This window comes from Neofelis nebulosa, chromosome 4, assembly GCF_028018385.1.
Source record: "Neofelis nebulosa isolate mNeoNeb1 chromosome 4, mNeoNeb1.pri, whole genome shotgun sequence".
In the NCBI taxonomy this organism is placed as follows: domain Eukaryota; kingdom Metazoa; phylum Chordata; class Mammalia; order Carnivora; family Felidae; genus Neofelis; species Neofelis nebulosa.
The window spans coordinates 12307385-12320489 of NC_080785.1; the positions used below are offsets into that span (position 1 = coordinate 12307385).

Here is a 13105-nt window from a genome sequence, read left to right on the forward strand (position 1 = left end):
TGCTGCGGTCCGAGTGCAGGGGTGAGGCTTAAGCGGTTAGTCACCGTGCATGTGGCTCCAGCGCTTCATAGCAGGTGATTCAAGAGTGACCCTCAGGTACTCCGCCACCCCTGGCAAGCCCCTGTCTTATCCTTTCTGATCCTTGTCCACTCGTCTTAAAATCGGAAGTCCCTCCCCCGGGGCAGTTTACTCCAGTTTCCCAGTGGGGTGGGGACCCTGCCCTGGAGACTGCTCTTTAGCCCCAGGGCAGAAATTGCCCCTTACCTGGAGCAGGGGCTATCACGGCTTTGATTAGCTTTGCTCATCTAGGAGAGAGGGCACACTCCTGGTCACAATCAGCCCACACTGCCCGCAGACACAACTAGTCCACCGCTCTGTCCCTAGGAAGGCTCCCACCTGTCTCCAGCAGTTGCTCAAGATAGAGATTGAGAGATTTGTGGATGACCTTGTATTGAAAATACAGTAGGCTTTGGGATCAGAAGAGTAAACATTTTTATGCTATTTACTAGCAGTGTGCCCCTGTGCAAATTATCAAACTCCTCTGACCCTTGGGATCCTTATTTTTCAAATGAGGGCAGTAATACCTCACAAGGCTGGGAAAGTCTCCTTGTGCTAATAGAGATGAAGCACCCAGAACAGAAGCAACATAGCTGTCACTCAGATGTTTCTTTTCTTCCTTCTCCAGATTCTCTGGGTCACTCCTCTCATACTCGTCTAACTCTGGAAATATCGGATATGGGGTAGGTCACTGAATGTTACTCGAAGACTCCAACAGTGCTATGTACATCTCAGCTGGGAGAGGCTTAGGATAGCCTGACTCCCCTCTGTGTTGTTAAGTTCCCCACGTGGAAACAGAGTTCTTGATACGTGGCAGGCACTGGGAAATGTTGGTCAAATGAATGAATGAGTCTGGCGCAGAGAGGATATATCCTGGCATAGTCTTTTAGGGGGGTGTCCGGTTGTTTTCAAAGAAAACATCATCAGGTTGACCAAAGCTGACATCATAGTCGGGGGGTGGGGTAAGAGGCTCCAGTTTGGGGGGCATCCCCAAGATCTGCAGATCAGGAGCAGTGGATACAGCTCGGGGTCCCCGAAGCCGAAGGCTGATTGGAGCTCTTCCAGGGTTTCCTGAGGTCACAGATCCCTCTGAGCCCACTCGCCTTTCCAGTCTAGCTCTTTCGGGCCCCTCTGGATGGCCAGGCTGTCCTTCCTCAAGTACTGGGGGGATTACAACACTGCTGTAGGGGGGTGGTTGACCCAGCTCTTGGGGGCGGCACTGTGATTCCAACACCACAGCCTCTTCATAGGTTGGCACCTCAAAGGCTTCGTTGTCGCTGAGGGAGGAGAAATAAAATCACTGGCGGCCTCCTGTGTGGAGTCCTTTTCCGGTTTACTGTCTTCTACTGACAAAAGAACCTTCCACTAACCCCACCCCCCACCCCCTCATTGATACTAGTAACAGGGAAGCAGAGCTATATGCCTGAGAGACTAGAGGGACACCAGGAAAAAGGGGCCATCGTGTATTCCTAGAATTCTGCCCGCCCCTTAACTCACCGTGCATTGCTTGAGGCCCCCGAATTCTCGGTCTGCATTGATCGGAACCCCCATTCCAGAATACAGGCCAGGAGGCAGGCAAACAAGAAGAAGCCACCCAAGGTGAGAAAGAAATAAGCAACAGGGGCGATGTCTGGCTGTATGCCCAGCAAAGCCAGCCCCAGGAGGAAGGAGGCGCAGCACAGGAAGAGAAGCGGCTTCTCCAGTCTCCCCCAAAACTGTCTTGGCACCATGGCCCCTCCCCAGGCTCCTGCAAAAAGACACACAGGTATTGTGTCTAAACTAGCAACTGGCGTCCCGGCCAGGTCAGATTCTGCAGTAACCCTATCAGACAACTTTGGGTCTCAGGTTCTTCAGTCTCCAATCAAATAAATGGCCAAAATATATGACCTTCAGGGTTCCCTTCAGCTTTGTAATTCTCTCTAGGATCAATCAGAGTGCCAGGGTATCAGTCCGTGTGGAGTAGCCAGGAAATAAACCCAGGATCTTTCATGCAACTTACTGTGTAATGGCCCTGCCTTCCTTCCTTCTTCCTTCTTCCTTGCAGTGTCCCTTCCAGCTCTATCTTTCTACACCATCCAAGACCCAGTCCTGGCTGGCCCTGCCTGGGGCTTTGGTGCTCACCAGCATCTGTGGAATCCAGGTAATGAGGCAAACCCTGCCTTTTCTCTATAATTGCTCTGCACTGGACCTCCACCCTACCTCCCCGTCTCCCCACTTAGACCCTGTTGGGGAGAGAAGTTGGGAAGGAGCACCATTACCCTGTCTGACTCCATCTTCCCATTTCCTCTACTCAGCCCGTGCTCTGGTTGGATGGAGAAAATGTACATGGACCCGACAAAGCCACAGGGACACAACTATATGAGAGGGCCTCTTACAAAGGCCTCCATCTATTGGAGGCCCAGATGGAGCCCGGATAACTGGAGGCCCAGATAACTCCTGATCTCTCTATACTCCGCACCTGCCAGGGTACCCCATCCTCTATGGGCCTTAACTCCGTAAGCTCAGATTTCAAACTTCCTGTCTGAAGTTACCACAAGGACTGGGAGGCTGGTGGGGAGAAGCAGCAACACCTGGTTAGCAGCACCCCAAAACCAACCCATCAGGAATTCCCTGAACTCTGCTATCAAGAAGCCAAAGACTCTAGGTAGGGCCCAGACCCCCTTCTTTAACCCTAACTCCAATCCCCCTTCTTGAACCCAACCCCCCCCCTACCCTTCTCACCGGTCTTAGAAGTTCCTCTCTCACCTGTCTGGAACGACTCCGCAGAAAGTAGGTTGTAGCCAAGCCGGAGGAGGCGGGGGTGGAGCCCACTGGCTCCACCCACTTTTCTGTTCCAATCCCTCAGTTCCTGGCGTAGGCTTCCTCCTCTTTCTGCTTCCACTTGACCTGCTATTGCCCCACCTTGATTTTTTTTTTTCTTTTTTGGTTTTTACTCCACCCACCCCGTACCCGTGCCTTAATGAGAGTGCTCCTGTCACCCCCACCCCCACCTCAGTGATCTTTGTACTTAGGACCAGAGTTATATTCAGTTTCCACCTCTGCTCAAAGCACACTGTATTCTGAATAGTTTGTCTTATATTTAGGTAATGTATTTAATGCCTAGGAGCGGAGGCCACAATTTATTTAATCTCTCTAGATCACATAGTGCTTTGCATGGTTTGCTGTGGGCATGGGATGGCGTGTCCTGCTTCAGCTGCTGCCAAAGTACCGTTTCTGTGAACTTGTTTTCTGCAGGCCTGTAAGACATTTTGGTGTATGCTTCTTGGCCCACTTGACTCTTGATTCTTCAAAAGCCACATCCAGGGTGATGCCTACTGTGGAGGCTGCCTCCACAGTGTATCTAGAGCATTCCTTCCTACCCCTGTTTAAGCCTTTAGCTGTTTATTTAGTAATTTTCTGTTTACATACCTTTCTTCCACTGTAAGCTTTTCTTTAAAAATTTTTAAGTTTATTTATTTATTTTGAGAGAGACAGAGACAGCACAAGTAGGGGAGGAGAAGAGAGAGAGGGAGAGAGAGAGAATCCCAAGCAGGCTGTCAGCGCAGAGCCCAAGGCTAGGCTTGAACTCATGAAACCTCAAGATCATCACCTGAGGCAAAACCAAGGGTCTGATGCTTAACCAACTGAGCCACCCAGGTGCTCCCACTGTGAGCTTTTCAAAGTGAGTGATTAGTTTCAATACTTTCTGAATCCCTGCAACTGACATTGGTTTCTGACACATGTTAGGTGCTCACTAAACAAAGTCGAATGCTCTCATTAGAAGGCTACCATTTTGCCTGGCCTCACCACCCATTGGAGATCCAGGACCCACTCTTTTTTTTATTTGTTGTTAATGCTTATTTATTTTTGAGAGAGACAGAGACAGAGCATGAGCAGGGAAAGGGGAGGGGGGGGGGACACAGAATCTGAAGCAGGCTCCAGGCTCTGAGCTGTCAGCACAGAGTCCAATGCATGGTTCAAACTCACAAGCCGTGAGTGAGATCATGACCTGAGCCAAAGTTGAACACTTAACTGACTGAGCCACCCAGGAGCCCCAAGGACCCGGTCTTTTAAGGGGAACCCTGACAATAAGTCAAGGTGAGGCAGGTGTTGGGAGGTGTAGAGAGGATGGAGGCATACTTTTTTCTTGAGAAACAGAGCAGGACAGAGGAGGCTGGGTTCTGGGCCTTTGGACAAACTGAAAGAAGTAGGAGATAGTGGGGCACAAATCTAATCCCACGGACAGTTGTGGGGCATAGCCAGGGCTGCTGCATCAGAGGGTGTATGGAGTGTGTGTATGTGTGTGTGAGAGTGAGAGAGAGAGGGAGAGGGAGAGAAAGAGAGAGAGAGAGAGAGAGAGGAGGGAAGAAGGATGAAGATGAGGACGAGGGGCCTGGAGTGGAGTGCAGGTGTGTACAATGGTGGGCTATCAATGATGACTCTCCCACAGATAGAGGGAGGGAGAAGATGTAATGGGAAGGCTGTGCTAGTCTAAATGAGCTGTGTCTCTACAGGAAGTGGGAATGGAGAGTGGGGGGGAGCTGGTTGTTGTTTTGTTTACACCAATTTCCATACTGTTGGTCCCATAAAAGGAAAGTATGTGATCAGAAGGATTTGCATCTGCAGTTAATATATTAATAGAAGGAAATTGGCCAAGAGTCATTGGTATGTGTGATAAGTAAGAGGGCTTTGTTAAGGAGTGAGTCCCTGGACAGGGACATGGCAGGGAGCGTAGGCTGAGAGGCAAGAGAGTCAAAGGGGGAGACTGAATGTCTACAGTTCAGGCTTTTACAGGCTTTGCAGTTGGGAGAATGAGATCTTTGTGCATGAGGCTCTTGGTTACCAGAAGGAGCCTACACTAGAGAGGCTTGCTAGTTAAAAACCGGGTCCACGTCAGAAAGGCTGGATTGCTGGCTGGCTGGCTGGCTGGGCCCTTCAATGTATTCTCTGTTACGTTAATCTACATTAAGTAGATTTCCTAAAAATTCTACTTCTTAAATATAAAATCTTGCAAAAATATTTAAAGACTATAAAGAAAAAACACCCACTATCTCATTATTCTAACATGGCCATTTAAAATTTCTACACATTTCTTCTAGTCTGTCCACACACTGGTTGAAATTAGAGTGTATTCATAATTTTGTATCTTTAAAAAATACTAAACATTATATCATGTATATACTTCACCTTTTGGTACAGTCTTTGTTGTGGTAATTTTTAACAGCCACATAATACTGAATGGATGTACCATAATTTAGCATACCTTTATGTTATGTTACTTGGTAACAATGAGTTTATTTTCTTATTTTTTATTTATTTTTTTTGGTTGTTGTTGTTGATCATCAACTGCTTTAAGAGACAGAAAGGAGATTAATGATTGCCAGGAGCTGAGAGAGAGAGGAATGGGGAGTAACTCCTAATGGATTTCTTCTGAGGGTAATGAAAAGCTTTTAAAATTAGTGTTGCTTGCACAACTCTGCGAATATACTAAAAAAAGACCCACTGAATTTTACACTTCAAAAGGGTGAATTATGCTTCCATAAATCTGTTTTAAAAATGATGCTACAATGGGGCTCCTGGTTGGTTTAGTCAGTTGAGTGTCTAACTCTTGATTTCAGCTCAGGTCATGATCTCAGCGTTCGTGAGTTCGAGCCCCACATTGGGCTCTGCGCTGACAGTTTGAAGCCTGCTTGGGATTCTCTCTTTCTGCCCCTCCCCTACTTGCTTGCATGTGCATGCGTACTCTCTCTCAGAATTTAAAAAAAAAAAAAAAATGCTACAATGAACATCTTCTTACATATAGTTTTACCTTCTTTTTGGATTATTTACTCCGGTTCAATCTAAGAAATGTCATCAAGACAACGTGAAAGAAAGCTTTTGTTGCCTTGAATACATATGGCCAAACTTCTTTCCAAAGGTTTTACTTTTCCTCTTTTCCTTCACCAACTTAGTATGAGTGCTAAGGATACTATTAGTCATTTGGTTTTCCACTTGCCTGCCTCTGCAAATCATCTTGTGAGCAGTTGGATTACCGCTCTAGGCTGGCCCACTGTGCCATTTTGGTGGACGATGGTGAAGAGAAGTGGGAGGTGAGGGAAGGAGGGAGAAGCAGAGATAACTGACAGACTTCCTGTGAATGATAATGGATGTCTACCCGCCCTGTGCTTCTCTGTGTCTCCATATACTTGTGATTTGGTGTTTCTGAATGTGGGTCTGTGTTATACTTATAGCCAACATGTGTGGAGTGTTTTTTGTGTACTACTCACTATGCTGGATGCTTTATACAAATTAATTTAAAATATAGTGTAATAAGAGGTAGTTATAATTATTATATTCATTTTATAGGTGAGGTCAGAAACTTGAGGAAAATATATAGCTAATCAAGGGTGGGGTCAAGATTTGAAACCCATAGTCCCAGTGCAGAAACCTGGCTCTTAACCGCCATGTCATCTGACTATAAACACTGTTTTTTGGCCACCTTAATAATGATAATTTAACAAAACACTTATGATATTCTTTTTTTTTTTTAAGTTTACTTATTTATTTTGAGAGAGAGAGAGTGTACAAGTGAGCAGGGGAGGGGCAGAGAGAGAGGGAGAGAGAAAATCCCAAGCAAGCTCCATGCTGACATGGAGCCTGACATGGGGCTCAATCCCATGAACTGTGAGATCATGACATGAGCCGAAACCAAGAGTTGGACACTTAACTGACTGAGACACCAGGCGCCCCCATACTTATGACATTCTGAGATCATTACTCTGGGGTTTCCATGGAGGAGTGGTTAGATGCTATTTTCCTCATTGTTTGGCATCTTAAGAAAAGGCTGACCTTCTGACAGCAAAGGCAGCAAAAGAGATGATGAGAAGATTAAGTAAGGTTATCAACATATAAGGCAAGAATGGAAATTAAGATTTCAGGCTCTGTAGCAGTATATGTTTATCTTTTAGGAGCTAATTAAGAGTGATTACAAAAGATAAGGCTCTTACCTGAATAGCTCTAGAAGCCCAATGTGCGGGTGACTTTTTTTTTAAAGGGTGTAGGTGGGAATGTGTATGTGTAGAAACAATTTGGTCCGATCTCATTTGATCCTTAATAACAGTCATGTAGGTAAGTCTGATTATCATTTTCATGTTACAGAGGAGGAAACCAGCTCAGAGAAAGTACATGATTTATTTAGTTAGAATCAAACTCAGAATCTTGACCTTCTAATTCAGTTGAAAGTGTTTTTCTCTGTTAGCTGCCTTACCCACCGCTCTTTCAAATGTGTAGGGAAGGGGATAAATGATTTAATGTGAATTGTATCAGCATCATTGATATTTCTTGAATGGAAATGCTTCCGATAAATCATAAATTCTCAAGTATGTAAGGATAAATACACGTTATCACTCAGCAACTAGTTGTAATACCACACAAAGCTCACTGGCAATGTGCTGAGTGAATATGAGGTTCAGGCTGTCCCTCTAGCTCAGATGTTCAGCACTAAGCCACAAAAGTGATTCTCAAATTTGAGAAGTTGAGTGTAATTGTTGCCCGGTACAAATAATACATTATGTTTATAAAAGGTGTCTGTAGATAGTGGCAAAAATGTCCCACATGAATATGTCCCTAAATAAGAGAAGACAAGAAGGTATCGTGGTTGCGGTTAAGCACATATTTTTGGAGATGGCCAGACCAGGTTTCAAATCTCATTTCTACCAATTACTAACTGTGTGACCTTTGATAAGCTATTTAACCTTTTTTCATGCATAAAAGTAACTAGAGTTAAATATTAGTTAACTTGTTTTCTTTTTAAATAAGATTGGTCTACAGTAAAATGCACAAATTTTCAGTGGGCAATTCCATAAGTTTTGATAAAGACTTATACTTGTGTAACCCAAATTCCAATCAAGATACAAAACACTGCTATCATCCAAAGTTCCCTGCAAGCCCCCTTCAGTCAACCCCATAGGCAACCACTGTTTTGCTTTTTTTTCCCATCTACTATATTCTTAAAAATGGTTTCTGTTTTATGGAACAACAATTTATTGAACCATAAACATTTAATTATCTGATAACCAGCTGGTTTGTTTCCAGGATTTTGCAATTCATATATTTCTTTTTTTTTTAATTTTATTTTAAGTAGGCTCCACATGCAATGTGTCTCAAGACCTGAGATCAAGTCACATGCTCTATCAAGACTGAGCCAGCCAGTTGCCCTCATATATTCCTATACGTGTTTTTATTCATATGTGTGATTCAGAAAAAATCCTGAAAGTGAAGTTTCTAATAGATACCACCATGTGCTCTCGAAAGGAGTTGCAAATATTCATACTCCTACTCACATTGCAGGGTTACCTATTGGCCCACACCCTGATCAACAGTGAGTTATCAAACTTGGGTTCAATAAATTTTTACTGTTCACTTGCTACACAGGACACTCCAAGGCATATTCAGTAGATCTGACAGGAATATCACTCTCAAAGAGCTTACTGTCCCTAAGGGGAAAGGTGTGTACATGACTAACCCGTAGGGTAGGATACAAAGAGACAAGGTACAAAGTGCTGCTGAGAGCAGAAACTTGGTGCTGACAAGGGTGGGGATCAGGAATACATCACGGATATAAAGGGGGTTTGTTTACACTTTTTTAAAAAAATGTTTATTATCTTGAGAGAGAGAGAGAGAGTGTGTGTGCACGCGCATGTGTGCACTTGTGAGCAGGGGAGGGGCAGAGAGAGAGGGAGAGAGTCCCAAGGAGGCTCCACACTGTCGGAGCAGAGCCCAACTCTGGGATTGATCCTGAGAACTGTGAGATCATGACCTGAGCCTAAATCAAGAGTCTGATGCTTAACCGCTGAGCCACCCAGGTGCCCCTACACTCTCTTTATGTCCATCTCATCATTATGCATGGAGTAGACAATAAATGCTTGTATCATTTGTTGGTAGTAAATATTTACTGATTTAGTGATTCATGATCTTTGGATCCCTTGATCCTCCCTCAATTGTCTCCCCCTCTTTTCCAGTCTTTTTTGGTCTGGCATCAGCTAGCGCCAGCCATACCCTTGAACATGGGCTTGGCAGAAGAGGGAATTAGTCTGATCCAAGCCAGGGGTTTCAGTTTTCCCGTTTGTGAACACATTGAAGGAACTCTCTGGGACTAAGGTCACGGGATGAGTGAGGAACAGCATCCAGTTGGCCTCCCTGCCGCCAATTCCCTGGGGTACAAGTGGCTACTTCTTTCTGCTTTCACTTTTGCTTATACCTGGGAATCGTAGTCAAATGAAGGACTAGGCTTCCTCTGAGAAGGAGAATGATAAATAATGGGCCCCAAGTCCCTGTCTTCCAGTTGGACTCCTACTTTCTCCGTGCACTTACCCGGCAGCATCATTTTCTGGAATCCCTGTTCACCTTTTCTACTTCGAGACTTCCCCCATCTCCTCTGTGACCTTGTTATCTCCTTCTTTTGCCACCTCCCATCTCTTTTTCCCTTCTCTCACTTTCTCCTCTTTTCTTTGGTCCATTTGTTTGGTAAGAATTTACTCAGCATGTATCATGTGCTCACAGGAACAGCTACATACAGTACATAGTTTGTTGGGTCCGGTGCAAACTGAAAATGCAGGGCCGCTTGCTCCAAATTGTGAAGGATTGCAAGACAGTGCTGGCAGAGCATCAAACCAGTCATGGGGCCCTGTGTGAGTACACAGGATGCAAGTCCTTGAGGCTGACCTTGTGTGCACAGTACTATGGGGATATGTGAAAATGTGTAATATCACAGAATTTAAATTTCAGTACATTTTTTTAAGTTTATTTATTTACTTAGAGAGAGAGAAAGAAAGAGAGACCTTGCAAGCAGGGGAGGGGCAGAGAGAGAGAGAGGGAGAGAGGAAGAATCCCAAGCATGCTGTCCTATGCTGTCAGCATGGAGCCTGATGTGGGGCTCAATCTCATGAACCGTGAGATCATGACCTGAGCCAAACCCAAGAATTGGATGCTTAACTGACTGAGCCACCCAGGCACCTCCCCCGCTTTTTTAAAGTAATTTCTACACCCTATGTGGGGCTTGAACTGATGGCCCTGAGATCAAGAGTCATAAGCTCCACTGACTGAGCCAGCCAGGTGCCCCTCAGTACACTTTCAAGACATTATTATGGAAATAATCCCAACACACATAAATGAGGAAAGAATAGTATAATGAACTCTTCATGTACCCATCACTCAGCTCCAATAATCGTCTCATCTATTTTTTCCACCTCCCCCACTTTTTTCATTTGGGGGGGAGGGGCAAAAGGACAGAGAGAGAGAGAGAGAGGGAGGGAGGGAGGGAGGGAGGGAGAGAGGGAGAATCTTAAGCAGGCTCCACACTTGCACTGAGTCTAACACTGGGGCTTGATCCCACAACCCTGGGATCATGACCTGAGCAGAAATCAAGAGCTGGATGCTCAACCAGCTGAACCACCCAGGCGCCCCACCTCCCCAACTTTTTAAAAGGCAGCATGTCACCTCTACCCTAAATGTTTCAGAATGCAATTCCAATTGATGAGAACTTACTCGTGCCTGCCACCCTGCCATTATCACACTTAATTCCTTAGTATCACCTAATATCCAGTCTCTGTTACTTTCCCTCAGTTGTCTTAAAATGTACATTCTTTTAAAATATACTATTAAGAACAATATTGACATTTCAAAAACAGTCAATCCAGTTAGAAAATGGGCAAAAGGCACAAACAGATATTTCACTGGAGAGGATGTACAGATGGCAAAGCATACACAAAAAGATGTTCATGAGCCCTTAGGGAAATGCAGATTAAAATTACAGTGAGCTATCACTACACATCTATCAGAATGGCTAAAATAAAAAATAGCAGTAACACTAAATGCTGGTGAGGATGCGGAGAAACTGGATCACTCGTGCATTTCTAGTGGCATGACCACTTAGGAAAAGTATAGCAGTTTCTTATAAAACTAAACATGCACTTATTATATGACTCAGCAACTGTACTCCTGGGCATTTACCCCAGAAAAACAAAAATTTGTGTGCACACAAAAACCTGTACAAGAATATTCATACCAGGTCTATTTGTAATAGCCCCAAACTGGAAACAACCTAAGTGTCCTTCAACAGGTTAAACAAATTGGCACATCCATACCCGAACTACTACTCAGCAATAAAAAGAACCAGAGACATGCAACACCTTGTGTGGATCTGAAGGGAATATGCTGAGTGAAAATAAGCCAATCTGATTCCATTTATATAGCAGTCTTGAAGTGACAAAACTATACGAAGAACAGATTGGTCATTGGTAGGGCTTAGAGAAGTGGGGAGGGCAGGTGGCCCTAGCTATAAAAGGGGAAGCATGAGGATCCCTTATGCTCAAAATATTTCATATCTTGTGATGGTGGTCACGTACACAATAAAATAATACAGAACTAAATATACACAAATGAGTGCACGAAAAACCGATGAAATCTGAATAGGGTTGATGGATCGCGTCAATGTCAATGTTCTGTTTGTGTCACTATACTATAGCTGTGCAAGATGTTACCATTGGGGAAACTGGATGAAGGGTATATTGAATCACTGACTTATGGCTGACATTCATGTGTTAAAAAATACAAACATTTCTGGGTACATGCAAAAAAACCAGAGAGTACAAATGGAAATGAAAAAGGGGAGACTCTTCACTTGATAGCTTGCTGGTTTTTTGTTTTGTTTTACCACATGAATGTGATACTTTTTGTTGTTTGTTAACACTTGTGTTTCGAGTCTGTCAAAAAATACCTTTCTAGAAGTTCTACCTAAGTTTGTTTTAGAAGTATAATGTTATTTTGGTAAGCCTGGAATTTGAACTCCAGTGCAAGATAGTGGTTCAGTATTCTAAGTATTGACATAACTATGAATTTTATATTACACTACAACTATTGATCAGAAGGGGAGGAGAGGAAGGAACTAAGTATGAAGCTTTTTGGATTAGAAGAGTGTTCCTTTATTTTAAAAATACAGCTGCATTTGGGGGCTTTCCCCTTTCTCACTGTGATGGTTAATTTCATGTGTCAACTTGACTGAGCTAAGGGATGCTCAGAGAGCTGATAAAACAATACTTCTGGGTGTGCCTGTGAGGGTGCTTCTAGAAGAGATTAGCATTTGAATCGGTAGACTGAGTAAGAGTAAAGGTGGCCCTCACCAGTGTGGGTGGGCATCATCCAGTTTATTGAGGGCCTGAATGGCACAAAAAAGCAAAGGGCAAACTTGTTCTTTCTGTTTGAACTGAGACATGCATGTTCTGTTGCCCTCAGACACAGGTGCTGCTGGTTCTCAGGCTTTGGATTCTGGATTGGAACTGCACCACCAGCCCGCTTTCCCAGCCTCCAGCTTGCAGATGGCAGATCGTGGAACTTCTTAGCCTCCATAGTCATGTAAGCCAACCCCTGATAATAGATCTCTTTTACATACATGGGTAAATACACTCTTGTTTCTGTGGGTTTTTTTTTTTTTTAATGTTTTTAAAAATGTTATTATTTTTTTAAATTTACATCCAAGTTAGTTAGCATATAATGCAACAGTGATTTCAAGGGTAGTACTGTTTCTGTTTCTTTGGAGAACCCTAATACACTTGTTTTGGATTCTATTTGGCAGAAGTTCAGACATTATAATCCAGAGCGTGTTTGTAAGGTTTAGTCTAGAAATTGTCTCATTCCTCCAGAGAAGATTACATTTACTATTGGATTAGGAAAATAGGATGTTAGACTCTTTGAAGGAAGACTGGGCAGATCTGGGAAATGCCTGCCCATCTACAGTAAGAGATTAGTTCACATTAGCCTGGGATAAAATTTGGGATTAAGTTAAGCAACTGATAATGTTTCAAAAACAATGGGAAGGATGCACAATTGTAGCCAAATGTGAATCCAGAAGTTCTTGTATTTTTTCATTAAATATATACATTTTTGTTTGCCAGAAAAGATGATCATTTCAAAAAGTCTACAAATGAAATGGAAACATCTTGGCATATTTTATTCCAGGATTAATAAATTGATTTCCTCTGTAATATTTTTTTATAAGTCAACATGTAATTGAGATCATAGCATGTAGTTTAAT

General features: G+C 43.6%; 1 protein-coding gene across 2 annotated transcripts; it reads right to left on the reverse strand.

Annotated features, from left to right (window-relative positions):
- Positions 1-475: 475 nt before the first annotated feature.
- TMEM139 (transmembrane protein 139) lies at positions 476-2946 on the reverse strand. 2 transcript variants are annotated; one of them, XM_058724002.1, is made up of 3 exons: positions 2779-2946; positions 1555-1804; positions 476-1334 (listed from the first exon to the last, which is right to left on the reverse strand). In XM_058724002.1, exons 2-3 carry the CDS (start codon positions 1785-1787, stop codon positions 944-946), a joined length of 624 nt encoding a protein of 207 aa, XP_058579985.1. In that variant the 5' UTR covers positions 1788-1804; positions 2779-2946; the 3' UTR covers positions 476-943. The 2 variants fall into 2 exon arrangements, with proteins under 2 accessions (XP_058579985.1, XP_058579986.1); XM_058724003.1 differs by lacking the exon at positions 2779-2946 and adding an exon at positions 2057-2181.
- Between the last annotated feature and the right edge of the window lie 10159 nt (positions 2947-13105).

Excerpts from the sequence above, each read along its gene's own strand:
- TMEM139 (XM_058724002.1), bottom strand. The coding sequence starts at position 1,787 with ATGGTGCCAAGACAGTTTTGGGGGAGACTGGAGAAGCCGCTTCTCTTC. Across the intron at positions 1,335-1,554 it reads GGGGCCTCAAGCAATGCACG|CGACAACGAAGCCTTTGAGG; the intron begins GTGAGTTAAGGG and ends CTCCTCCCTCAG.